General features: G+C 44.1%; 1 protein-coding gene across 3 annotated transcripts; it reads right to left on the reverse strand.

Moving 5' to 3' along the window:
- Positions 1-354: 354 nt before the first annotated feature.
- On the reverse strand, positions 355-27765 carry RPS6 (ribosomal protein S6). Of its 3 annotated transcripts, XM_084898091.1 has the most exons (7): positions 27550-27765; positions 3826-4328; positions 3162-3293; positions 2439-2649; positions 2125-2271; positions 593-750; positions 355-489 (listed from the first exon to the last, which is right to left on the reverse strand). In XM_084898091.1, exons 2-7 carry the CDS (start codon positions 3829-3831, stop codon positions 394-396), a joined length of 750 nt encoding a protein of 249 aa, XP_084754217.1. In that variant the 5' UTR covers positions 3832-4328; positions 27550-27765; the 3' UTR covers positions 355-393. The 3 variants fall into 3 exon arrangements, with proteins under 3 accessions (XP_084754217.1, XP_084754216.1, XP_084754218.1); XM_084898090.1 differs by lacking the exon at positions 27550-27765 and having other exon boundaries at positions 3826-4853; XM_084898092.1 differs by lacking the exon at positions 27550-27765 and having other exon boundaries at positions 3708-3835.
- Between the last annotated feature and the right edge of the window lie 220 nt (positions 27766-27985).

Consider the following 27985-nt stretch of genomic DNA (forward strand, 5'->3'; position numbering starts at 1 on the left):
AATCTTTTTTATCACATATGACAAATGTCCATCTTTCCAAGGGCACTTTTCATGTATTGTGCATAGATGTTTTAAGAAACTGTATTCCTCAAAATAAAATGTATAAAAGATTAACAATTCTATCGTTTATTTCCCTGAAGTTGTCCTATGATTCACTGAAAACCCCTTATGCTAAGAATCTTTTCCTGAGCCACCCATATTCTGAAACCGTATCCTGCACCTCTGAATTTGAAGGACACATCACTTTTAAGTTTTAAGTCTTCAGATTGCTGTACACAGTATTCCTTTTCCCATGACCCGAGTTTCTCTCCATTTATCTAAATTTTATCATCAATGAACAGTCGGTAAAGGGGGTTTCACATTTGCTCTCCTTTATTTGTTAGTTACAAAATCTCATTTTTGACTGGATTCAGACTTAGAGGTAGAAGCTCTCAGAGAGGACAGTCTACGTCTCTTCGCAATTTGCTCCTGGCGTTTTTCTTTGGCCTCCTAAACAAGACAAAAAAAGTAGTCAAAGCCTGTCTGTGTTAAAAATCTAAACCCAAAGTGAGGCATGACTCCTCCCCTGCCACCCCAATCATCTTAAACTGACCTTTGTTCTCTTAGCCAAAAGTTTAGCATATTCTGCGGCCTCTTCCTTGTTCTTCTTAGTGCGTTGTTTTTTCAGAGCAATACGCCTGCGTTTGTGTTGCAGGACACGTGGAGTAACAAGACGCTGAATCTTGGGTGCTTTAGTCCTAGGTTTCTTACCTAAAAATTTAGATGGCTTAATCACTTCTTAATACAAGCCTTGTTCATTAGGGGACACACCTACATTTTAAAAACTTGAGCAACAGACGCAAACTTGAGTTAGTATCTACAAAAACTTCTTTGTATAAGGCCTTTTAAGTCAAATTTGAAATATTTTACAACTTAAAGATACCACCACTTTGCCAACAAAAATACAAGTCAGGCTAAGTATTATACAAATATAAGGAAAACTGAAGTCCTTCTAAAAGAGACCAGGCTAATACTACCCCGTTTCCCCAAAAATAAGACAGTGTCTTATATTAATTTTTTCTCCCAAAATTGCACTATGTCTTATTTTTCAGAGGATGTCTTATTTTCAGGGAAACACGGTAGTTGCCAGTGTTTTCCTAATTAGCACCTTTAACCCTCAGTAAGACACAGTTTATTAAGTCAAGCCTATTTGGATGTCAAGATCATATAAATTTAGGTTAATTTTTTGAACAATGAAGTCACACTCAGCTTTCTTCAATCACTTTGATTTCCTGCCAGCTACTAAGGTAAATAATCCCCTAATATCAAGACACAAGAATTATCTTAAAATCACCTGCCAGCTAGCACCTTTTACTACACTGATGGTTATTTCCAAAGGTATGATCATGGGGAACTCCTGTGAATTTGCCAATTATTTTTTAAAGCACAAGTTACAGGAGGCCAATACTATATCCTCAACCTTTAAAATAGTATCCGGCACATAGGTTGTGTTGGATATTTGACATGAGACCAATGAACTCACAATAAGCCAGGTACAGGTTTACCTGAAAAAATAAAACCCAACCAACACCCTCCCCCGAGATTTGCCAGGAGAACCCAACCTGAATATGCTATTTACTCCATTTAATCTAAGTGTTCATACAGCAATATTAATGTTACAAAACACTGCAGCCACAGACTACAGGATAGTCGTGATGGGTTATGTTGCTTAACAATGTACCTTCTAAAAATAAAACTCCCAAATACCCATTACCTATATCCTGAATACAGTATAAATCTAATTCCCATAACTCTTACTATTGCTACTCATATCCCAGAGATGAAAATGAGGGTCAGAAGTTAAAGCTAGGTCAGTTGATGAAAGCATGTTATTAGAGTGAGAGCACATTCGATCACAGCCCTAGAATTTATCATTTTTCCAACTTTTAACCTAAAAGCAATGAACATAGCTAGAAGGCATTGGATGTAACAAGGATTAATACCAACAAATGTCATGTCCCTCCAATATTTTCCTAAAATCTCCAGGTGAGTTGTAGGCAGATTTTGTTCTAACGAAAACTCAAAACACCAGAGACAGGCTAATAACTAAATTAAGCAAGCCCTAAATGTTATAATATCCCCTACCTTCTTTGGTTAGAGGCTTTCTCACAACATATTTTCGGACATCATCTTCTTTAGAGAGATTGAAAAGTTTGCGGATTCTGCTGGCTCTTTTGGGCCCCAGGCGACGAGGCACAGTGGTGTCAGTGAGACCAGGAATATCTTTCTCCCCTGAGACATGGGAACAAAGACATTTTAATTCAACTTCCTTTCAAAGAACCCTAAGTTACTGCTTTCATTGGTAAAAACAAAACAACCCCATTGGTTAACTGGATATGACAAATGAAAAAGCCATTTGGACAATCAGCAATAACTGAACTCAAGAACACAAACCTCACCTTTTTTCACAATGACCAAGTTGAGAACACTGAGGTTGGCATCCACAATGCAACCCCGAACAGATTTGCGTTTTCTCTCTCCAGTCCTCCTGGGTCGGTAACAGGAGTGCCCCTTACTCAGCAGCAGGCGGACTCGGCCATGGGTCAAGACACCCTGCTTCATGGGGAAACCTTGTTTGTCGTTCCCACCACTGATTCGAACCACATATCCCTGCAGAATGCAATGACATATTAAAAGTAAAGGGCTGTGGCCTCTGATGTCCACTCAGTTCTAGTAGGTACAGTTCATTAAATACAATTTGGAACAAAATTCCTCTGCTCACTCAGGTTTGTCTACATTTGCCAATCTTCCAAGTTCAGTTAGCAAATCCCTTGCAAGCAAGCCCTATTTCTAACCTATGCGTTACTAGAGGGAACAGTTCTAGGGTAAGAAAGATTACATGGTAAGAGACCAAAGTATCCGCAAACAAATAAACCAGAGACACCCTTTCTTGGCACTTTTAAAAATACCCTTTGGAGACCATTAGCTTGCAGCGCAACTAGGTATGTATGTTTCCTCATTTGAGCTATGAAACCCCGCCAGGTGATAGCTCTACCTCGTAGGATGAGATCTGCGAGTCACTATCCCAAGGTGAGCAGGGAGTTTGAAACCAATTACACAGCCAATTACCACCCGCGTGTACCACTCTCCCTCCCAAGAGCCGCAAGTGAGATCAATCTCACCTTCCATTCTTCACCCAGAGCGTCGGCGGCAACTTCTGTGGCCATTCGCTTCTCATAGAAGGTACGAAGTTTGCGCTCATCGTCCACTTCGATGAGTTTCTGGCAGCCAGTGGCTGGGAAAGAGATGTTGAGCTAAGGATTAAACGGAGGGGGAAAGAGCTTTATGAAAACTACACAACCACCAGCAAAGGCATTCCACTGCAAAAAGCTTTCCAAGTCCAACCCCCATCCATAGTCAGCAGCAAAACAGAGATAATCGGCTTTATTCAATATAAAGCACGTGTGTGCAATAACGCGCGACGAGCCCCGCGCTAAAAATAGGACATCGTCTGTTAAGCCCCCCGCAATGACTCCGGGCACGAGGGAGCTCCGCAGCCGGGCACCCTGGAGTAAGGGACCCAACCGACAGCAGAGCCATATCCGCCCGGCTAGGCCCGAGGGCGCCGCCACCATTACGCTCCCGGCCCCACACAACTCCAGGGGCAATCACACGCCATCCCCTCTCCCAAGGAGCTCCAGGCCCACAAAACAAAAGCTTCCTCCTACCTCAGACCCTCCTCTACCTAGAACCGGGACTTTGGAGAGCTACAAAGGCAGCGACGCCGTGTCCTGGGGCTCGATTCACGTCCCCGAGCCTAAGCCAACGCCCGCCATCTCCTCCTACCTTCATCCTGAAGCAGCCGACAGCCTCCGCGGCGCCACGAAAAGAGGCCTAACTTCCGCTTAACCCAGATCACATAGGCACTTCCAGTTCTCGCGAGATGGGCAAAGCCTGGGAGAGCGGAAGTGGTCATGGGTAGTCGGCGCTTCCGGAGGAGGGGCTAATCTGCAGTCCGGAAGTGGATTTAGCAGCCTAGCCGCACCGGAGGCGTAGTTTTAGCGTGGCGGCGGGTTTTGACGGAAGGCTAGATTCCCCAGCCGGGTCTTTCTCGCGTTACCCTTGACCAGGAAGGAGCCCAGCTCTGTCTCGGACTCTGCATCGGATGTTGCCGAGGAAGGACGGCCCGGAGTTCAGCTCTCTTGGACTCTCCTGCACCTCGGACTCGGAGGAGCGCATCTTGCCCTGGTTCCGCGGTTCGCAGCAAGACACCCTGATTTTTCTCTTAAAATACTCCCCCATCATCTGCGTAATCCTTGTTCTGTCACAGAACAACACTCTTAGCCACCCTGTCGCAGGAGCCAAAAATCACAATTACCCCCAGGCCCGGCCACCATCGGTATCTACTAAATAGTCTCTTTGCTTTGTTTTGCCTTTGCGATCCTTTTTTTTTTTTTTAAATATATATTTTATTAATTTTTTACAGAGAGGAAGGGAGAGGGATAGAGAGTTAGAAACATCGATCAGAGAGAAGCATCGATCAGCTGCTTCCTGACACCCTCCAATGGGGATGTGCCCGCAACCAAGGTAGGTGTCCTTGACTGGAATCGAACCTGGGACCTTGGAGTCCGAAGGCCGACATTCTATCCACCTAGCCAAAACAGGGCACCTTTGCGATCTTTTTAAAGCGAGAAATTACTATGTCAAACTCCTCATCCTGGCATGACAAGCTTTCCTCAGTCCCAAACTCAGCAATTGCTGTTGGTTAGTACCATCGCAGGTCTTTCAGCTTAGATGTCCCTCCTAAGAGAAGCCTTTCCTGACCACATCGTCTCACATAGTATCCTCATTCCTAGCACAGTTCTCTTTTATAGGACTTAAAAAAAATACAGAAATAGGTTGCTTATGGCCCTTCTCTACGAGGTGAAAAATTAAACCACCTCTCGGGTCTTAACTTTACCAGGGTAAGTGTACCAGGTATTAAGTGCACGGCACATAAGTGCTCAGTAAAAATTTTTTAAAGTTTTAAATTGATTTTAGAGAGAGAAAAACATCAATTTGTTGTTCTACTTATTTATGCATTTATTGGTTGCTTCTTGAATGTGCCCTGACAGAGAATCAAACCTGCAACGTTGGCATATCTCAACAATGCTCAAACCAACTAAACTACCCAGTCAGTAAATATGTTTAAATGAGTATAACCCTAGCTCTGATATGTTTTAGTCTGAGTGTAGTATAGTATGGAGCCAGCCATCAGAGGTAGAATAAGTGAAACTATTAAAGTAACTCCTGAATCAGCATGGTGCAACTTTTAAAAATGTATACATTTTATTGATTTCAGAGAGGAAGAGAGAGAGAGAGAAACAATGAGAGAGATTCACTGATCAGCTGACTCCTGCATGCCCCCTACAAGGGATCAAACATGTGCCCTTGACTGGAATCAAACCCGGGATCCTTCAGTTCACAGGCTGATGCTCTATCCACTGAGCCAAACTGGCTAGGGCAACAATGGTGTAACTTTTAATAGTACAGAAAGATGTGAGAAAGATACAAGTTTATTTGATAGTCCTCCAGAACATTCTGGGAGAACAAGAATGAGAACCCAGGCGCTAGCCGGGTGCTCAGTGGTTAGAACGTGGATCCACAGACTGAAGGTTCTTGGGTTCAATTCCAGCCAAGGCACCTACCTCCATTGCAGGCGTGATCCCTGTTTTCAATTATTTGGGGTATATACCCTAGGAGTGGAATTGCTGAGTCATATGGTAATTCTGTGTTTAACTCCTGGAGGAACTGCTTAACTTTGACAGCAGCTGAACTGTATAACATTCTCACCAGCAATGTATGAGTGTTCCAATTTCTCCATGTCTTGGCCAACACTTGATAATTTATTCTTTCTTTTTAAACAAAATTATAGCCATCCTATGGTAACTCACTGTGGATTTGTTTTTCATTTCCCTAATGATGTTGAGCTTTTTAAGTTCTTGTTGGCCATTTGTCATTTTTGGAGAAATGTCTGTTTAAGTCCTTTACCCATTTTTTTTTGTGGGGGGGGCGGGGGAGCTCTATTTTTATTGAAGTATCTGTGAATTAATGTTAGGCAAACAGTAAAATCCAGGCCTATTGCACAGGTTTGTTTTTTTTAATATTTTTTTTTATTATGGTAAAAAACACATATTTGCCTTTTTTTTTGTTTTGGATATTTCTTCCATTGATTTTTAGTGTGGAAGGGAGGGCACGAGACAGAGAGAGAGAAACATCAATATGAAAGAGACACATTAGTTGGCTGCCTCCCACATACACCCCAACTGGGCTGGGGCATCAACCTGCGACCCAGTTATGTGTCCTTGACCGGAATCAAACCTGAGACCCTTCAGTCTATGGGTTGATGGTCTAATCACCCATAGACAAATGGGCTAGGGAATATTTGCCATCTTAGCCATTTTAAAATATATATATTTATTGCCCTGGCTGGTTTAGCTCAGTTGATAGAGCGTTGGCCTGTGGACTGAGGAGTCCAGGGTTCGATTCCAGCCAAGGGCACATGCCTAGGTGGTGGGCTTGATCCCCAGTGGGGGGTGTGCAGGAGGTAGCTGATCAGTGGTTCTCTCTCATCATTGATGTTTCTATGTCTCTATCCCTCTCCCTCTCTAAAGTCAATAAAAATAATTTAGAAATACATATATTATCTTGACTGATTTCAGAGAGGAAGGGAGAGAAACATCAATGATGAGAGAGAATCATTGATTGGCTGCCTCCTGCATGTCCCCTAATGGGGATCAAGTCCAGAACTTGGACATATGCCCTTGACCGAAATAAAACCTGGGACCCTTCAGTCCACAGGTTGATGCTCTGTCCACTGAGTCAAACCAGCTAGGGTACCATCTTAACCATTTTTAAGTATACAGTTCAGAAGTGCTAAGCATATTCACACTGTTGTGAAACAAATCTCTAGAACTTCTTTTTAACTTTTTTTTTTTAATATTTCTTTTTTTTAAAATATATTTTATTGATATTTTACAGAGAGGAAGGGAGAGAGATGGAGAGCTAGAAACGTGGATGAGAGAGAAACATCGACCAGCTGCCTCCTGCACACCCCCTACCGGGGATGTGCCCGCAACCAACGTACATGCCCTTGACCGGAATCGAACCCGGGACTTTTCAGTCCGCAGACCGACGCTCTACCACTGAGCCAAACTGGTTTCAGCAACTCTTTTTTTTTTTTTTTTTTTTTTTTAACTCTTTATTGTTGGAGGTATTACGTATGTCTCATTTTCCCCCTATTGACCTCTCCCAGCCCGCTCAGAACTTGTTTTTTATCTTGCAAAATTAGGTCTCTAGCCATTAAACAACTCCCAGTACCTGGTAACTGCCATTCTGCTTTCTCTTTCTTTGAATTTGACTGCTTTATAGATACTTCCTGCCCAACCAGCTTAGCTCAGTGGTTGAGCATCAACCTATGAGATGGGAGATCACGGTTTGATTCCTGGTCAGGATGCAAGCCCGGGTTGTGAGCTCAATCCCCAGTGGGGGGCATGCAGGAGGCAGGCAATCAGTGATTCTCTTTCATTGATGCTTCCATCTCCTCCTCTCCCTCTCTGAAATAAATAAAAACATTTTAAAAAATGAAAAAGCTGTGGTACATTTACACTGTGGAATACTATGCAACAGTAAAAAAGAAGGATCTCTTTGAGACAGCATGGAGAGACCTGGAGACTATTATGTTAAGTGAACCAAGCCAATCAGAGAAAGACAAGTAGCACATGGTCTCACTCATGTGGAATCTAATGAACAAAATAAACTGATGGACAAAATAGACCCAGAGACATAGAAACGTGGAGCAGACTGACCAATCTCAGAGAGAAGGTAGGGATGGGTGGGAAGAGATTAACCAAAGAACTTATCTGCACACTAGAGGCCGGTGTACAACATTCATGCACTGGAGGGGAAGTCCCTCAGCCCAGCCTGTGCCCTCTCGCAGCCTGGGACCCCAGAGGGGTCCTTAACGCTGCCGCCGCCAGTGCGCTTGCCAGCCATGAGCCCAGTGTCTGGCTGAGCAGCACTCCCCCAGTGGGAGTGCACTGACCACTAGGGGGCAGCTCTTGCTTTGAGCATCTGCTCCCTGGTGGTCACTGCATCAGAGAGACCCGTTGTTTCACTGTTAAGTCGATTTGCATATTAACCTTTTATTATATGGGATTGTTATTAAGGGAATGCATAACCCCTGGACACAGACAATAGTGTGGTGAACCTGGGGCAGGGTGTGGGTTAGAAAGGGTCAATGGGGGGGGGGGTGGGAAAGACATAATAATACTTTAACAATAAAGATAAGTTTTTGTTTTTTTTTAAAAAAGAAAGCTTTTCACATCTCATCTAATTAATCCTGAAATATGTTAGGTAAGGATACAGCATATTTTGTTTAATTCTGGAACTATATAAAATAAACTAAGCATACATAACTTAAAGCGGGGGGAGGTTGGCTGCTCTAGTGGACATATATGTGATAAGAAGATGAAAACAGCCTTACTGCTGATGAGGAGATTTAATGGTCTGGATAGAGGATTAAACCAGCCACAACATTCCCTCAAACCACAGCCTAATGCAGAGCAAGGCAAAACTCTGCAATTCTCTGAAGCCTGAGAGGCAAGGAAGCTGCAGAAGAAAAGTCTGAAGCTCGCAGAAGTGGTTCATGAGGATTAAAGAAAGAGCCAGCTCTTCACATAAACGTGCAAGGTGAAACAGCAGGTGCTGATGTAGAAGCTGCAGCAAGCTTCCCAGAAGGTCTAGCTGAGATAGCTAATGCTCGTGGCTACACTGAACAACAGATTTTCAATGTAGACAAAACAGCCTTATTCCATATAATAGAAGGATAACATACAAATTGATCCTAACGGCCGAATGACTGACCAGGAACAACCCGTCTCTATGATGTGCACTGACCACCAGGGGGCAGATGCTCAATGCAGGAGCTCCCCCTACCACTCGCAGCCACCCCAGACAAGAATTTTCATGCACTGGCCTCTAGTGTTGCAATAAAATACCATCTAGAACTCTCATAGAGAGGAGAAGTCAATTCCTGGTTCTAAAGCTTCAAATGACAAGCTGACTCTCTTAGGGGCTGATACAGCTGGTGACTTTTAAGTTGAAGCCAGTGCTCATGTACCGGTACCATCCAAAAATCCTGAGGCCCTTAAGAATTATGCTAAATATACTCTGCCTGTGCTCCATAAATGGAACAAAGCCTAGATCCCCAGTGGGGATATGCAACATGGATAGACCTTGAGGTCATTATGCTAAGTGAAATAAGCCAAACAAAGACAAATACTGGATGATCTGTCTTATATGTGAAGTCTTAAAACAACAACAACAAGACTCATAAGAACAGAGATTAGAATAGTAGTTGCCAGAAATTGGGAGTAGGGAAAAGGGGAAGATGTTTTAGACACACTGAGTGTGAAGTGTCTGTGGGATATACAAGTGGAGACATCCAATAGGCATGTTTGGATGTTAGGGTTAGGGTTAGGGTTAGGGTCAGGGCACATATCTAGGTTTTGGGTCCGATTCCCAGTAAGAGTGCACAGGGGAGGCAACTAGTTGATGTTTCTTTTTTTCTTTCTCCCTCCCTCACTTTATTTTATTTTATTTTAAAAAAAATATATTTTATTGATTTTTTCACAGAGAGGAAGAGAGAGGGATAGAGTTAGAAACGTCGATGAGAGAGAATCATCGACCAGCTGCCTCTTGCACACCCCCTACTGGGGATGCGCCCGCAACCAAGGTACATGCCCTTGACCGGAATCGAACCTGGGACCTTTCAGCCCGCAGGCCGACGCTCTATCCACTGAGCCAAACCGGTGCTGGCATCCCTCCCTCACTTTAAAATCAAACATATCCTTGGGTGAAAATTAACAAAAAAAATCTCAGAGTTGTGCAACAATTACACAATCTAATGTAAAAAGATTTCTATCATCCCGCCAAAGAAACCTCATATCCATTAGAAATCATCCCCCACCCCCACTCCCCCGAAGTGCTGCACTACTCAGCCCTAAACAACCACAAACTTACTTTTGTCTTTATAAATTGGTCTATTCTGGATATAATAAAAGGGTAATATACAAACGGACCAAATGGTGGAACAACTGGTTGCTATGACATGCACTGACCACAGGGGGGTGCCAATCAGCCAGAAGCTGGGCTCATGGTTGGCAAGTGCAGCGGTGGTAGGAGCCTCTTCCACCTCCCCGGCAACACTAAGGATGTGCAACAGCCCCTGAGGGCTCCCAGACTGCGAGAGGGTGCAGGCCGAGCTGAAGGACCCCTCCCAATTATGTGTACCAGGCCTCTAGTTTTATATAAATGGAATCATACAATATGTGGCTTTGGTAACTTGCTCCTTTCACTTTGTTCCCATTCTTTCTTAAGCCATAATCCATAAGTCAGGATTGTGTACCCACTTAAACTATCCTTTTAAAAAAGTAATTAAAAATAGTCATCTTGTTTTTCTTCCCTCCTCACAAGCTGTGCCTTCTTAACTTCCTTGCTAGTTTCTCCTTCTCTTCCCTCTAGACATGGAAGTCCCCAGGACGCAGTTCTCCTCCTCTTCTCTTTTCTCTCTGCACTCCCTCTCAGCCACTCATCTGGTCCCTTGGTATTGGAGAGACCACTAAAAATCTGCTCCCACAGAATACTGCTACTAGGAATTTGGAATAGGCATATTTTCCCTTTTTCTCATGCTATGTTCAACTAAAAAATTCCAGACATTATATAGAAAACAAGCATCTGGAATGTGGAAAGAAGGCAGTCTGGTGAGAGACCTCAGGGCCTCAGTAATGGCATGGTGGTGAGTTCCCTGAGTTTTCTTTTTTTTAATATATTTTATTGATTTTTTACAGAGAGGAAGGGAGAGAGATAGAGAGCTAGAAACGTCGATGAGAGAGAAACATCGATCAGCTGCCTCTTGCACACCCCCCACCGGGGATGTGCCCACAACCAATGTACATGCCCCTGACTGGAATCAAACCTGGGACCTTTCAGTCCGCAGACCGACGCTCTATCCACTGAGCCAAACCGGTTTCGGCTGGGTTTTCTTTTTGCCTCAAACATCGCAGACTTGGAAATGAAGAAGCCAGCAACTCAAAGTGCCGACAGGCATAGACCAAAAATCTCCAACAATAGCCTGCTTTCTCCAGTCAGAGGACGAGGAAAGGGCCAGCTTAGCAAGACAGAAATTTAAGATAATAACATTTTACTCTAGCTAAACACCATAGGCCAGGGGTCTTCAAACTATAGCCTGCGGGCCACATGCGGCCCGCAGAGGAGTCTGATCCGGCCCTCCAGGTTTTTTGGGCAGTGAGCGCAGCCGAGGTGTTACAGTAGGAATTAGTAGTTCATATAGTCCGGCCCTCCAGCTCTTTGAGGGACCGTGATCTGGCCCCCACTTTAAAAAATTTGAGGACCCCTGCCATAGGCAAACAACCAGGCAAAGACTACTGTCCACCTGCACAAATAAAGGTTGAGTGTAAACCTAGACTTTCAACCTTATTAGGCTATAATAATATTTCCCAATAATCCTGCCAGGTGGTGACAGAGAAAGCCAAGTAGGGAGTTGAAGTTTCATCCCAGCTGGCCATCAATGGGACTCTCCCCACCTTCTCTAATGCCAGGGGAGATGACATGGAGAACCTGGGCTTCCACTCCCACCATCAATAAAGAGGCGTCTCCTCTCGCGTGTCAATTTGGCAATCTGGACACCGACCTCCACCTGGCAGAAATAAGGCAGTATCGCCCCCACCTTTCTGACCAAAGCAGTATCAGAGATAGCCAGCTAAAACAAAAGGTTTCAATAAGACCCAGAGTTGCACCACATAATACTATAAGGTCAAAGTTTCAATAGAAAATCACTCAGCATACCAAGAATAAGAAAGATCTCAAACTGAATGAATAAAAGAAATAGATGTAAACATGGAGATGACAGAGATGTTACAATCATCTGGCAATAACTAAAGCAACCATGATCAAAAGGCTTCAGTGAGCAATTAATATTTTCCTTGAAAGTAAAAAGTAAAAAGACTTAGATAAGAAATAGAAAGCTTCAGCAAAGTACTACACCCTATAAAGAAGAACTAAATATAAGTTTTAGAACTGAAAAGTATAACAACAACAACAAAAAGCTCAGTGGATGGACTCAAAACCAGAAGTTATGTATATAAAGTGTAGTATTTAGAGCAACCACTAGGGGATACAGTGGTGCCTCGCATAACGAACGCATCGCACAGCGAACTTTGGACAGGTTTTTCATGAAACCATCGGCCAAAAAGCAGAAAATGGATGAAGATGTGCAAGATTCGGTAGACTCTACTTAGTCTGTCTTAAAATTAAAAAAATGTGTGTGTTTTTTTAAAAAAAATTATGTTTTTAGATGTATCTAAATAAAAATATGTCATCTTAGCATATTTTTTTTATGTCATCTTAGCATATTTTATGCTACAGGACGAATTATTTTTTTTAACATGTATTGTTATGGGAAAACGATTTTCACATAACGAACTTTTCGCATAACAAGCTTGCTCCTGGAACGAATTAAGTTCGTTGTGTGAGGCACCACTGTATATGAATGACTCAGTGAACTAACAGATAAAATAGAAATGACCTAATCTGAACAAAGGAGAAAATAGATTAAAAAAAAAAAAAAAGATTAGAGCCAAAGGGAACTAGGAACTTAAAAAAACAAAAAACAAAAAAACAAACAAGACCTAACATTCATGTTATTCATGTCATCGGAATCCTGGAAGAAGGAGAGAAAGAAAGGAAGACTGAAAAAGAGAAGTAATAATGGCTGAAAACTCCCCAAATTTAGCAAAAGTTATAAACGTACAGATTCAAGAAGCTAAGCAAACTCCAAATGGGGAGACACAAAATAACTAAACTTCTGAAAACTAATGACAAAGAAAATCTTAAAAGCAGCCAGAGAAAAACAACATTTACTTAGATGAGAAAACAATTTGAATGACAGTGATTTCTCATCAGAAGAACCCGAGCAAAAGAAACCAGAAAAACCAAAAGCAGAGAGAACAAACACAAAGCAAAAAATAAAAGAGCATAATTAAGCCCTGACATACCATTCATTATACTACATGTATCTTTATTTCAGTTACATATTAACACATAACTACCGTGTTTCCTCGAAAATAAGACATCCTCCGAAAATAAGACCTAGTGCATAGAAAGATAAGACATTCCCTGAAAATAAGACCTAGCGCAACTTTGGGAGAAAAAATTAATATAAGACACTGTCTTATTTTCGGGGAAACAGGGTATATGTTGATATTTCATCTAAAATACTTCTTATCGTGCACTGTGCTGAAAAACTTTTCCCAATTCATTGTCCTAAGGCAGTGGTCGGCAAACTCATTAGTCAACAGAGCCAAATATCAAAGTGCAATGACGGAAATTTCTTTTGAGAGCCAAATTTTTTAAACTTAAACTTCTTCTAATGCCACTTCTTCAAAATAGACTCGCCCAGGCCATGGTATTTTGTGGAAGAGCCACACTCAAGGGGCCCAAGAGCCGCATGTGGCTAGAAAGCTGCATTTGCCGACCACAGGCCTAAGGAATCACCTAGGGAAGAGCTTTCCTGGTTGCGCTGATCATACACATGAAATTCAGGTTGCGATCCCCTTAGGAACACAAAGACTTTGTTAGCTGGAGACAGGAGAATGTCCCTTCTGGGCCTGACAGGCTCAGCTAGCAATTCTGGCAACAACTGGCACTGGGTTCTGGCAGTTTCTTGCACGGTTGGAAGTTGAGAGTGGGATTTAATTTGGTCGAACTCATCATCCAGGAGGAAATCACAGAGACCCAAGGGACACCCCAGGGGCACCCCAAAGAGGGCTGTGGCTCAGAGCCGACCTGGATCCCACCCACAGCTTATTCCTAACTAACTGGCTGGACAAGTGGCCACCATGTTTGTAGTTAGTTGGTATATGCAAGAGATGCCCAAGTGGCTCTTTAAAATTGTCACTGAAAATCCTATCAAAAGGCTCTTCAGCCAAAACCAGTTTGGCTCAGTGGATAGAGCATCAGCCTGTGGACTCAAGGGTCCTGGGTTCAATTCTGATCGGGGCATGTGCCTTGGTTGCAGGCACATCCCTGGTGGGGGGCGTACAGGAGGTGGCTGATCCATGTTTCTCTCTCATCGATGTTTCTGACTATCCCTCTCCCTTCCTCTCTGCAAAAAATCAATAAAATACATATTAAAAAAAAAAAAAAGGCTTCTTCAAAATGCTCAACCTAAAATACACTGATAGCTTTTCCAAGTGAAGAGAAACCTTAAAAGCAGCCAAAAGTCTTATGGTCCTGTCCATTCATTTTAGGAATTGGCAAATCTCTTTTAGAACTAATTTCTACAAATTTCCACACTTAAGAGGAGAGTGAAGTTTCACCTAACTTCTGTATCATTTGCTCCCCACGCTGCACTGCTAATGAGCAATATTAAGGGTCTGTGGCTCTTCTTCGTGTCTACTCTGGAACTTTCCTGGCAAGGACTGTCCCCATCTACAGAATACCCAATACCCAGCTACTTGTCTCCATGTTACAATGATTGGAAAATTTAATTAAAAAAAGGATGATGTTCTCACTAGTCCCAATCTTTTTCACTCCAAGGCCTCTGACCTCATACATGGACCTCTCGATTTCCGTGGACAACTTTCTCTCCCACTTTCTTCAGAAGTATGAAGTGCTTTAGTCTTCTCTAATGTTAGATGTTCATACTCTCCTCTTCCCCCTCTTTCTTAGCATACAGTTCTGTTAGGACACTTGGTTTTAAATCACAGAAAACCAACTCAAACTGGCTTACGCAAACATGTGAGTCTACTATAAAGGTCCTGGGCATCGTGGGAACATCTGCATGTGGCCACAGGCCTGGGCACAGCTGGAACCAGGGGCTGTTCAGTTGGACCACCTCTTGTCTTTACAGCCCTCTTTGGGGCTGCTTCAATGTTCTTGTGCACCGCTGACCAGTTCTGCCTGCTCCTCCATCCTTCTGGTAGGACAGGTCACCAGTAGTGCCCCTGTCCACATCTCTAGTCCATAAGGCAACCAGATGGAGGTGGAAGAGCTCAAATTCTGATTCCAAATTCTCACTGATGCATCCTGATCAGCCAGCTTGGATCATGGACTAATGAACTCTAGCCAGAGAGGTGGGCCACAGTGTATTAATGTAGCTGTTCCTATGATAGGGGCAGGGGAAAGTGAGAGGTGGGCAGCCCCCACTGAAGCATCAGCAGAAGGTCCCAGAAAAAGAGGGGATGTTACAACAGACAAAACAATCTCTCTACTCCACACCATTCCTTCTCTCCAGACAAACTGTAAGATCTTGAGTTTTCTATTCCACTTCTTCTCATCTCCCTCAGTATCTTTACCCTTTCTTTTTTTCCCTTTATATTTTAAATCTTTCCTCCACCTGAGTGACTTTCCCTTTGGCTCAAATTTGCTCAATGCTCTCCTCTACTCAAGGAATGTCCCTTAACCCTTCTTTCAGTTCCTGCCCCTTCTTTCTTTTCCACCAAATAAATTTCACCTGCCCCTTCCTCACATTTTACCCCAATCTAGCCTCCTCTCTCCTGAATCCCCCTGCCTCCATTTCCCCAAGTTGTTTATTGGTCTCTGAGAGGCTGAAGATAAGGCAGAGTGAAGAGAGCATGAAGTTTACAGGCCATCGTGACGCGGCCTTTCCACTGGGTGTGACGTCTCAGACGTAAGGGCCAGCTTCCTCACAGCACATCTCAGGAGCCACAGAGCGGGCCAAAAGGGCCCCTGGATTGTGAGGCATGGCACTGACCAGTCCCTGACCTTTCTAGCTTCCGCGTTCCACCTGAACCCGGGCTGATAGTCATCTTGTTTACCAAGGCCTCCCTTGGTGAAAGGGCACTCTGGTGCAGAGCGTGGGACGGTGCCCTCTCTCACCATTTGCCGTTTGCTTCCTGGCCTGTGCCCTCTGGAATGAAGGGGACAGGTAACAACCACAGGTTCGACCGGAACTGCTGCTTCAAGTGCACCCCCTCCTAGAGGCTGGGCCCTTGGCACTCGCTGAACCAACCTACCTTCTGGTGTTCTTGGCTACACGGGTGCGTGTGGGGACACTTTACTTAAGGAAGCCCTTTGCTTCTTTAGTTTTTAAAAAACAAACATTTTTAAACACATACAAAGTAGAAAGGCTAATTGAATGTGTCTACCACCCCATTTCAACAGTTATCCATGGAAGTTATTCCATCTATACCACCAAAACAACACTCTCCCTTAATATTCCAGAATAAGTCCCATATATTTTGTCTGTAAATATTTCAGTAGGTATCTCTAAACAACAATGCTCCTTTTATGGATTTTTTGTTTGTTTGTTTGTTTGTTTGTTTTGGTCACAGTTATACTTTGCATACAATAAAATTTACCTTTTTAAGGTATACAGGCCTGAGGTTTTATAGGCTCATTTAGTCACATAACCATCAGAATCAGGACATAGAACAGTTCTGTCACCCCTCAGAGTTCTCCCTTCCTCACCTCTAAGTAACTTGACAGCAAATGGCACCCGATGTTAGACCTCGGTCCTCGAGTTTGGCTAAGAGAAGAATTCAGAACCAAGGAGCTCAAATACAAGCAAACGTTTATGTAGAAAGTCACAGAGACAGAAGAAGTGAGCCAGCCAGCTAGGCTGCATGGGCTAAGAAAAGCAAGTTACAGAGGCAAAAGAAGGACCCTGGAGCTCAGGAGAAAGGAAGCAAAGGGGGAAGGAAAGGAGAGAGAGGGAGAGGGAGAGAGAAGGGAAGGGAGGGGAGGGGAGGGGAGAAGGGAGAGGGGAGAAAGGAGAAGGGAGAGGGGAGAGAGGAGAGGGGAAAGGGGAGAGGGGGAAAGGGAGAGGGGAGAAGGGAGAAGGAAGAGGGGAGAAGGGAGAGGGGAGAGGAGGAAGGGGAGAGGGGAGAGAAGGAAGGGGAGAGGGGACAGGGGAGAAGGGAGAAGGGAGAGGGGAGAAGAAAGAGGGAAGAGGAAGGAGGGGAGAGGGGAGAAGGGAGAAGGGAGAAGGGAGAGGGGAGAGGGGAGAGGGGAGAAGGGAGAAGGGAGAAGGGAGAGGAGAGAGGGGAGGGGGGAGAGGGGAGGGAGGGATGGGGGAGAGGGGAGAGGGGAGAGGGGAGAGGGGAGGAAGACTGAGTCTTTAATCTTATGGGGTTTTATCTGCTTCTCTACAGGTGGGGATAATAGGGGAGATCTTGGATCTCAATAGAATATTCATTTATCAGCTTTCCAAGGTGTCTCCTCAGGGTTGTGGTCTCTACTGATTGGTCATTAGTCATTACAACTGGTCGAGATGTTATCCACGTGTCACCTCTCCTGGCCTTGCGGCTTTTCTGAACCTGGGGCTGAAGCACAACTGAGGCCTAGATGCCACCTCGTTTGATGAAAACTCTCTGTGGTCAGCAGACGTGAGGCTTTGTTCCTACCATTATTTGATTTGGGTGAGAACCTCAATGTATTGGGGGCTTAATGATTAAGGGAGTGGTAGTGCAAAGGGGTGGTATGATGCTATTCTCCAGCCCCCTTGTTCCTCCTCTAAAGGGTCTACCACAGGACCAGTGATGTGCCAGGGGAGGAAATGTCAGGGAGGGTCCAAACCGCATGACCAGTGATATGAAAGGTCAGGGGATCTAAACCGCATGACCAGTGGGTGATATGCTAGGGGAGGAAAGGTCACTTTGGGAGTGAGGTCCCACCTTACAATACTTGTAATCCCAGTTTTACCTGTTGCTAGGCACCTGGGCTTTCTGCCCTGGTGAACTTCTGTACCTGGCCTATCATTCCAACTCTGCTCATGTCTGTCTAACTGACTACTGTATCATAACCACAGATCTAGTTTCTATTATTTAGTTTTACCTTTCCCAGAATATCATAAAAACAGAATCATAAAGTAGACTTGTGTTTTAAAACAATCATCATGCCGAAACCAGTTTGGTTCAGTGGATAGAGCGTCGGCATTTGGACTGAAAGGTCCCAGGTTCAATTCCAGTTGAGGGCATGTACCTTGGTTGTGGGCACGTCCCTGGTGGGGGGTGTGCAAGAGGCAGCTGATCAATGATTCTCTCTCATCGATGTTTCTAACTCTCTATCCCTCTCTCTTCCTCTCTGTAAAATAAATAAATAAATAAATAAAATAAAATTATATATATGAAAAGAAAAAGAAAAAGAAAAAGAAATGTGTCACCACTCCTGGGAGTGGTTACCTGGCATGAGGCTTTAAAAATAAATAAATAAATAAATAAATAAATAAATAAATAAATAAATAAAATAAAACAATCATCACACCATCATTAGCATCTCCTCAAATCAACAAAAATGCCCCACTATCATCAAATATCCAGTGTTTACATTTTTACAATTGTCCTGAGAAGTATCTGTTGACACTTTGACTTAGGAGCTAAAAAAGCCTCCACATTGCAATTGGCTGTTATGTCTCTATGGGAAATGTATAAGTTTCCTCCCCATTTTTAAAAAAATTGAGTTGTTACAGTGTTTTCCTTATTCTGGATTTATTGATTACATCTGCATGTTGTCATTTCTTCTGTTCCCTCCAGTCTCGCAGCTGAAATATGGCCCTTGGACCAGCAGCACCACAACACCTGGGGGCAGTTTGTTAGGAATGCAGACTCTTGGACTCCACACAAGAGCTCCAGAATCAATCTGCATTTTTAAACAAGATTCCTAGGAGATTTGCTTCTGTGAATTGGCAATGAGAGCTAAGTTTTTTATCTAGTTTAGGTGCTATGCTTTTTGGCAAGACCTCTTTGTAGATGGTGTCACACCCTTTATTACTAGTATTTTCTATTTCTCTCTCCTCTCTGATCACTCTTGTCTGCCAGAACTGGTGCCTCCTGGTCACTTAGGTTTCTATAAATGTAGGCAAGCCCAAGGATCTGCCCTTTTCCCCTCCCTACTATGTTTTAGTGAGCTCATTTACCCCCAGGGCCTTCAAGTATCACTTTATTGTTGTGATTCACAAATCTTTCCAATCCTGATCTTGCCTGGATGTCCTGACTTGCCTTTTCAGTTGCTGAGAGAATATATTTTTCTTGGATGTTCAGCCAGCCTTTAACTCAACAGATCAAAGTCTATTTTCCCATCTATCTTCCCTTTTGGGTTAGTAATTTAGCCATTTTCTGATCACTCAGGCTAGACTATTTGAAGTTGCCTTCCATTTTTTCCACCCTTCCATGTCCTACCTCTAATCAGTAGTTAATCTCTATTAATTCTCCTTCTATATTTATCAGCCTTCTTTAGGCTCTGCTGCAGTAAGAATCTCAAATCTCAGTGGTTGACAATCCAAAGTTTTATTTTTTGATCATGTTATAAGTTGGCTGGGGGTTGATTGCAGCTCTGCTCTGCTCTGTGTGTCTTTATTCCAGGATCCAGTCCCAAATTGAGATATGGCAGAGGGTCAAGAGGAATGGTAGAACTAGGAATCAATTTCAAAGCCTCTGCTCAGTCATGGCACAAATCACCTCCATTCACAATCCACTGGTCACAGCCATGTCATTGGGGTAGGAAAGTATGTTCAAACATCTGGATTCAAGAGTACAATTTATCACGAATCCTATTTTATAACTCAGTCATATATCTTATTTCAATTTCTTTTACCCCTGCCTCCACCCCTCAGCTTAGAATCCACATGCTCTGGGAAGCCTTTCTAATAGCCTCAGACAAGGTCAGATCCAGCAGAAATTGTGAGTAAGTGACATGGAGGCTGCTGGAGTCCCAGGCAGTTCCTCTTAAAGGGCCAGCACATGAACTTACATGGCCCCACTCCCTTTGAGCTCCAGTGTTGAGCTGTGGCAGTAGTCGGCAAACCATGGCTTATGAGCTACATGCAGCTCTTTGGCCTCTTGAGTGTGGCTCTTCCACAAAATACCATGGCCTGGGTGAGTGTATTTTGAAGAAGTGGCATTAGAAGAAGTTTAAAAAATTTGGCTCTCAAAAGAAATTTCAATTGTTGTACTATTGATATTTGGCTCTGTTGACTGAGTTTGCCAACAATTGAGCTGTGGCATTGGGCAAACCAGGAAGATATGGGAAAAACTGGATTGTCTGACATTGGGGCAGGAACTCTGGGGCAGCTTTCTCCCTGACTGGGGAGCCTTCAGGAGTCATTGTTCCTGTGCTGGGACCTCCCCCATTGCAGAGTTGACTGGCACCATATCTGAGTTTCCATCAGCCTAGCTCACACAGTTCCCTCCACACTGATGATTCCTTGGGATCCCATCCCATCTAATTTGTAGCCCCATCCAAATTATATGCAGTGGCTTTTCCATATGAATGGCCTGTCCTTTCTGTATCAGGCTTCAGACTTTCCTAAAATTTCAAACAAGCATCAGCTTGCATCAACATGTCCCATATCTATCAGTAAGAGGCCAGAGAATTGGCACTAGCACCAATCTGCATTGCTCCACAGCTTGGCCTTGTCTGGGCACTCCCAAGCCCAATGCAAGTAGTAGCCATTTTCAGATCTCTCTGTCGCTCCTGGAAGGTGGCCTCAGGTAGTGGCTGACTTTGCACCTCCCAGTAGGCCCCAGAGCCAGTGCACTGAGTGGACAGCTTCAGACCATACCAGATTACAACTCTATACATCCACAAGTGACACACCCAAAGAGCAGACTCAGTGAGCAACGAAGTCCCACTGAAGTTAGTTCTGCTCCAAAGGGCATCTCTTGCTTAGCAGCTCTTCCACTGTAGTCACAGCTGGTCCTCACAGCCTATTGGCTTGGAGGTCAGCTCATCCAGTGATACCAACAGCAATCAAGGCTCAACTACAAGACTGTGCATACAGCCCACACAGGGTTGCACCTAGAGTACCCAGCTTAGGTGTTGAGGAGGTGGAGCCACTGTGCCCTATAGGATACCTATTACACAAGGCTACTCTACCAATTCCAGAGACATAGCAGCTATCCTAATACATAGAAATAAACACAGGGAAGCAGCCAAAATGTGGAGACAAAGACACATGTCACAAATGAAAGAATAGAAGAAATCTCCAGGAAAAGAAATAAATGAAATGGAAGCAAGCACACTACTGGATACAGAGTTCAAAACAATGATTATAAGGTTGCTCAAGGATTTTAATGAGATCTTCAATGAGAGCTTTAAGGGACTCAGTGAGAGCTTTCAAGGGTCTTAGTTAGAATTTCAAAGACACGAAAAAGGGCCAGTCAAAAATTAAGCATGCACTAACGGAAATAAAGAACAATTTATAGGGATTCAACAGCAGAGTAGAGGATTCTGAGAATCAATCAACGATTTGGAATATGAGGAAGCAAAAAACATCCAACCAGAAGAGCAAAAAAAAAAAAAAAAAAAAAAAAAGAATAAAAAAGTATGAAGATAGTGTAAGGAGGCTCTGGGACAACTTCAAGTGTACCAACATTCACATTATGGGAGAGAGAAGAGAGAGAACAAGATATTGAAAGCCTATTTGAAGAAATAATGACAGAAAACTTCCCCTACCTGGTGAAAGAAATAGACTTACAAGTCCAGAAAGCACAAAGTCCCAAACAAGAGGTACCCAAAGAGGGCCACACCAAGACACATCATAATCAAAATGCCAAGGGTTAAAAACAAAGAGAGAATCTTAAAGGCAGCAAGAGAAAAGCAGTTAGTTACCTACAAGGGAGTTCCCATACGACTGTCAGCTGATTTCTCAACAGAAACTTTGCATACCAGAAGGGAATGGCAAGAAATATTCAAAGTGATGAATAGCAAGGCCCTACAACCGACTACCCAGCAAAGCTGTCATTTAGAATTGAGGGTCAGATAAAGAGCTTCACAGACATGAAGAAGCTAAAGGAATTCATCACTACCAAACCAGTATTCATGAAATGTTGAAGGGTATTCTTTAAGAAGAAGAGGAAGAGGAAGAGAAGGAAGAAGAAGAAAAATAAAGATAAAATATGAACAATAAAATGGCTGAAACTGGTTTGGCTCAGTAGATAGAGCGTTGGCCTGTGGACTGAAGGGTCCCAGGTTCGATTCCGGTCAAGGGCATGTACCTTGGTTGCGGGCACATCCCTGGTAGGGGGTGTGCAGGAGGCAGCTGATCGATGATTCTCTCTCATCGATGTTTCTGTCTATCCCTCTCTCTTCCTCTCTGTAAAAAATCAATAAAATATATTTTTAAAAAACAATAAAATGGCAATAAATATATATCTATCAACAACTGATTCTAAAAATCAAATAAACAAACAAGAAATCTAATGAACAAAATAAAGTGATGAATAAAATAGAACCAGCAGCATGGAAACATGGAACAGACTGACGAATCTCAGAGGGAAGGGGAGATTGAGATATGGTAGAGATTAACCAAAGAATTTATATGCATATATGCATTACCTATGGACACAGACCATTACCTGAAGCAGTATAGGAATCAGGTGGAGGGGAAAATTGGGGAAACAGGGGAACATTTGTAATACTCTCAACAATAAAGATTAAAAAATAAAAAAGAAGCAAAAAAATCTTACCTATAGTTCCTGATGTCCGTTTTATTCTTCTGCCATTGAGATTTCCTTCCTAAGGACCTACTACTCTTTTCATATCATCTATTTGTCTTTTAATTCAGCCTCCACTTCCGCCACTTTTGCAACTGAAACACAGAATCTGAAGTTCCCTGAATTATTACCCTTCCTCTGACTCCCATCCTTCTGTACATGCTGTTCCTACTGCAGAATTCCCTCTCCTCAGTGCTCTGCCTGGTGAAATCCTATCCATCTGCACATCCAAGTTCTGACATTACCTCCTCTGCTGAGACCCCCTGGGTTCTCAGTGCAGACTTGGGCCCAGCCCTTTGCTTCCACATTCTATGTCTGTATCTCCATTTTAGCAATTACCATGTAGTATTCTCATGGCTGGTGTGCCTCTTACTTAACTCAGGTCCATGAAACCAAGAACAGTCCTTTGTCTTTATGTGAAGCCTTGCACAAAGCAAGTGCTCAACATTTCTTACACCTTTGCCAGCTACAGTTCTATCAAAGAAACACCTTCTCTATCCAGAATCAGCAGTCAAAATACATGTCCATAAATTCCATGGACTTCAGGCACAGCCTCAGACTTCCAATCAGAATCAATCTACTCTTATTATGCACCCCGTCCTAACACTGTTTGTGGTTTTCCAGTGCAGATGAAAGAAAGGAGAGAGGCACTTCTAAAGACAGGCCCAGTGACAATAGCAGGAAGTGGCCTGGGATCGATCATCAGTCAACAACCAGCAAGCAGCAAACATGGCCGCCTTCTTGGAGTGTTGTAATTCTGTTTCCCTGTGAGGCCCTGCTTCCTACAGCCCTCTCCCACACGTCTAAGCCTGGAGACTTTGTCTTAGGTTAAAAAACAAAAACAAAAACAAAAACAAAAACACATCTTGTGTTTCCTCCTTAGCTGATGAGGGGGGCCAGTCCCTGAGCCCCTGGCTTCCTGGTGATAAGCCTGATGGAAGGATGACTTCCTTTATGGCAGCAGCAGTCTGGACTTGGATTTTTTTCCCCCCCTCAAAAAAAGCAAAGTGTCCAGTCTACAGAAAATTTCTACCCCACCACACATTGGCTAAAACAAGCTTGGGTGCGGCTCAGAGTTACTCGGGGTGGGAGGGGCAGGGAGGAGGGCTTTTCAAGCCAGAGACTGTCGGACTACAACCCCAGAATTCCTGACTGAATAGCTCTGGGCTATGGACCTCAAATTTTGCATTTTTATCAAGTTCCTAGGTGATGTGAATGCTGCTTCCCCTTGCTTCATTTGCACAGGTGCCTGCATTTTTATTTTATTTTTTTCATAAGGAAGATTTGATAATTTCCAGCAGAACCAGTGGCACTGGATATTTGTCATAAGATACAGTCTTTACGTAGGCCAAATAAACATTGTTTTAAACTCTGTAAAAACAGAAGATGCTGGCATCCTGACTTCCATGTAAGGTTCTCTGAACCCTGCTCTCTCTCGGATCTGTATCACTGACTCATATTTAGACCCAACGCACCTCAAGCAAAGCCGCTGTCAGAACTGAGCAGTGCACTGTTCTCTGCTGTCAACCACCCTCGGCCCCACTCTCCCCAAACTCTGTTTACACCAGATGTCACTTAAATTTTTTAAATTGATTTCAGAAAGGGAGAGGGAGAGATAGAAACACCAATGATGAGAGAGAATCATTGATTGGCTACCTCCTGGACATTCCCTACTGGGGATCAAGCCCACAACCTAGGCATGTACCCTTGCCTAGAACTGAACCGGGGACCCTTCAGTCCACAGGCTGATGCTCTAACCACAGAGCCAAAATATCCAGGGCCAGATGCCACATTTTATAATAAAACATTAACAGTAGTCACCAAGTATATGCATAATCCATGGGCCCAGACAATAGTGTGGTGAAGGCTTAGGGCAGGTGGTGGGGATGGGCTAGAAGAAGTCAATGGGGGAAAAAAGGGGGCATATGTAATACTTTCAACAATGAAGACTTTAAAGAGAAAGAGAGAGAGAGAGGAGAGAGAGAGAGCGAGAGAGCGCAACCAGTAGTCATCAAAGCATCTTACTATTGGTATAAATCCATTTAAAAAGTAATTACCTAATGATAGGTCCTAATGTTAAATAACTAAGTTTATATGCATTGAAAAAATGTTCAGTGGAGCCAGTCAAAAGTCGCAGAAAACTTTTAACACGGTTGCAAGACCAGCACACCAGTGACGTTGGAGGAATGAAACTTGTGTCCTTGATTCACCAAAGGCCTTTGGCTTGAGCACTCTCTGTGCAGCTGTAATTAGAACCCAAAGGGTCAGTTTGGATTTTTAAACAGAATTGTCATTGACAATAAGAGTTCCTGTGCAGGCCCTAGCTGGTTTGGCTCAGTGGATAGAGCATCAGCCTGCAGACAGAAGGGTCTCAGGTTTGATTCGGGTCAAGGGCACATGCCTGGGTTGCGGGCTTGGTCCCCAGTGGGGGCTGTGCAGGAGGCAGCCCATCAATGGTTCTCTCTCATCATTGATATTTCTATCTCTCTCCTTTCCTCTCTGAAATCAATAAAAATATATTAAAAAAATTCCTGTGCAGGAAGAAAACTCCCTATCACCCTTTTATCGGGACTTGGAGAGAAGGATGAATTCTTTCCGGTGAATTCCCTATTTCACTGGTGCTAAGTTTCACATTGTTTTGCACTGTAACATCGCTGAAGTCCACAAACATCTGACAATGAACGGCATTTTATAATCGTGGCCGGCCAGATGGAAGCTGAGATGTGCTGTCACTGCCTGAACATGCACAAACTTAGTGGTCATTCCTGGTGGGATGACTTGGCATCTGTAATCTCCATGTTCCTCTCAGCAAATCATATAAGAACCGTCTGGAAAAGAAAGTGCTACCTGCTGTCTAAAACCTTCCATTGACACCTTCAAGTAAGATCAAGAATGTGCCAGCATCAACAGGTGTGCACGAGGGGTCAGTGTCTTGAGAAATAACCGTGGAGTAAGCTTCAGACATCTGCATCAGCAGCACCTGGTGATTATGGACACCAATGCCCCAGTCGAAAATGATTCAGAAGAATAGAGATTCTGTTGTGAAGAAATGAGAGCAATTCCTTCACGAATATTTACCTTTTTATGTTTGCACAAGATGACATGATAACGATGTCTATATCTACAAGCTTACATTCAATACATATTTTAATGATTCTAAATGATAAAAAAAAATAGTTTAATTGGAAGTATCTTTCTTTTTAACAGAAGCTCTCAACCTTTTTGAACTGAGGACTCGATTCATTTATTGAGGACCATAAAGAACTCTTGTTTGCCTTAACCAGTTTGGCTCAATGGGTAGTAGAGCATCGGTCTGCCGACTGAAGGGTCCCGGGTTTGATTCTGGTCAAGTCATGTACCTTGGTTGAGGGCACTTTCCCAGTGGGGAGTGTGCAGGAGGCAGCTGAATCGATGTTTCTCTCTCATTGGTGTTTCTAACTCTATCACTCTACCTTCCTCTCTGTAAAAAAAAAAAAAAAAAAAAAAAGAACTCTTGTTTATGTGGTACTATCTATCAACATTTTAAAAAATATATATATTTTATTGATTTTTTACAGAGAGGAAGAGAGAGGGATAGAGAGTTAGAAACATTGATCAGCTGCCTCTTGCACACTCCCTACTGGGGATGTGCCCGCAACCAAGGTACATGCCCTTGACCGGAATCGAACCTGGGACCCTTCAGTCCACAGGCCGATGCTCTATCCACTAAGCCAAACCAGTTTTGGCTACCAAGATTTTTGATATTAGAAATTTAAAGAGACTTTGAATACTGGAGAATACACAAGCACACGTTCCATTCTCAGTGAGAGAGATGACACACAGTCTCTGTGAAAACTCCAACCCATGTACACAGGTGAGAGAAGGAGAGCAAAAAGGGGCAGATGACGTCAGTGTTAATAGGAAAAGAGTTTTGACTTTGTGATACCCTGCACCCTTAGCCACTGGCATATAAAGTAATGGTGTATTTTACACCATTAGAGTTAACGAATATGGTATATGTCCACCTAAAATATTAGAAGGGGTAAAATCTTGGAGAACTATTGTTGGACAGTTGGTGTAGCACTCTGAGACACTGGGTAACCTATAGGTCTGGGGACTTCTGTTTTAGGAGAAGGTACCAGTCAGTGTACCTAGTGGAACTGGCTGTGGAGGAGGAGGACTGGATAGAAGTTGGGGCAAAGATGAAAGGAGTGTGTTTGGTACCTAGGGGAGAGAGCTGGATTTCCTGGAGACCAGAAGGGGAGGTCCTGCCAATGATAGAGATTTGGGGAGACATGCAAATGGCTGTAGAGGACGGACACTGGGTACACAGGGCATTGGAGCACCAGCCAGGTTCCCACCGCACAGGTGGGATTCAGGGCCCCTCCATGCAGGCTTGCGCAAGGAGATCCTGGGGAAAGCCACCAAGGATTGCTGGCCAGACTCTTCTGCCACCTCCCTGACCCGAAATCCTAAAACTGCCCAAGGAAGGAGGACCAGGGGAGACAGAGAAAGAGAGAGAGAGCGAGAGAAAAGTTGAGATTGACTTTCTCCAGGAATTGCTGAGACCAGATTAGCTTTGATTTAGAAACTACAGAATAAGTTACAGCTGCAAAGCAAAGTCCTTAGGAGCAGGCCTGAGACCACCTGACTTTGATTTCTAGCTCTGCCACTTTCTATCTGGAAAGGCATTGCCATGGGATCCCGCTGGGAGCACCAATGAGAGATACACGGAAGCTCTTCAAACTGCGCCTGGCACATAGTGAGGGTCATCGTGTCATGTACCTTGGGTGTCCTGGAGATGTCATACCTGCCCTGCTACATTCTTGGAGGGTTGGGATGACTGAAGTTTGACCCCCAGCTCTGTTGTTAACTAGATTAAGGCCTAACCCAGAGTCCAGGGGACCGAGGGCAGGAACATATTCGAAGTTGCATTAGTGCTCCATCCGGGAGTGGGCAGCAGAAGCCGCGTGGGAGGGTCCTGCAGGCCCAGCCCACCGGGCCAGCCAGGCCTTACCTGCTTCGGAAGGACCCAAGGCCTCGCTCAGGTGTGAGCACAAACTTCCCAGGACTCCGTAGGGGTCGGGCACTCCGCTCCTGAGTTCTCCTCAGGCTTAACTTTCCCCAGGGCGGGCCGGGCGCTCTTTGCACAATTGGGGTTGGAGGTTGGGTGGAGTCTGAGCCTGGAGGTGGGCGCGGGCCGGACCTTCGAGGCCATTGACGCCTGCAGGGATCGCAGGCCGGGCTCCGCCCCCTACACCCCCTCCGGAGTGGGCGGGGCCGCTCGTTGCCCGGGGCCGCAGGGGGCGGGGCCAGGTAGGGGCGGAGCCTGTGAACGAGGGGAGGCCCACAGGGGGCGTGGTCGTCCAGGGGGCGGGGCCTGCGGACAAGGGGAGGCCCAAAGGGGGCGGGGCCTTGCGGGGCGGGGGCGGGGCCTGCGAGCGAGGGGAGGC

This window comes from Pipistrellus hanaki (genome assembly GCF_964339955.1).
Source record: "Pipistrellus hanaki genome assembly, chromosome: 11".
NCBI lineage: Eukaryota > Metazoa > Chordata > Mammalia > Chiroptera > Vespertilionidae > Pipistrellus > Pipistrellus hanaki.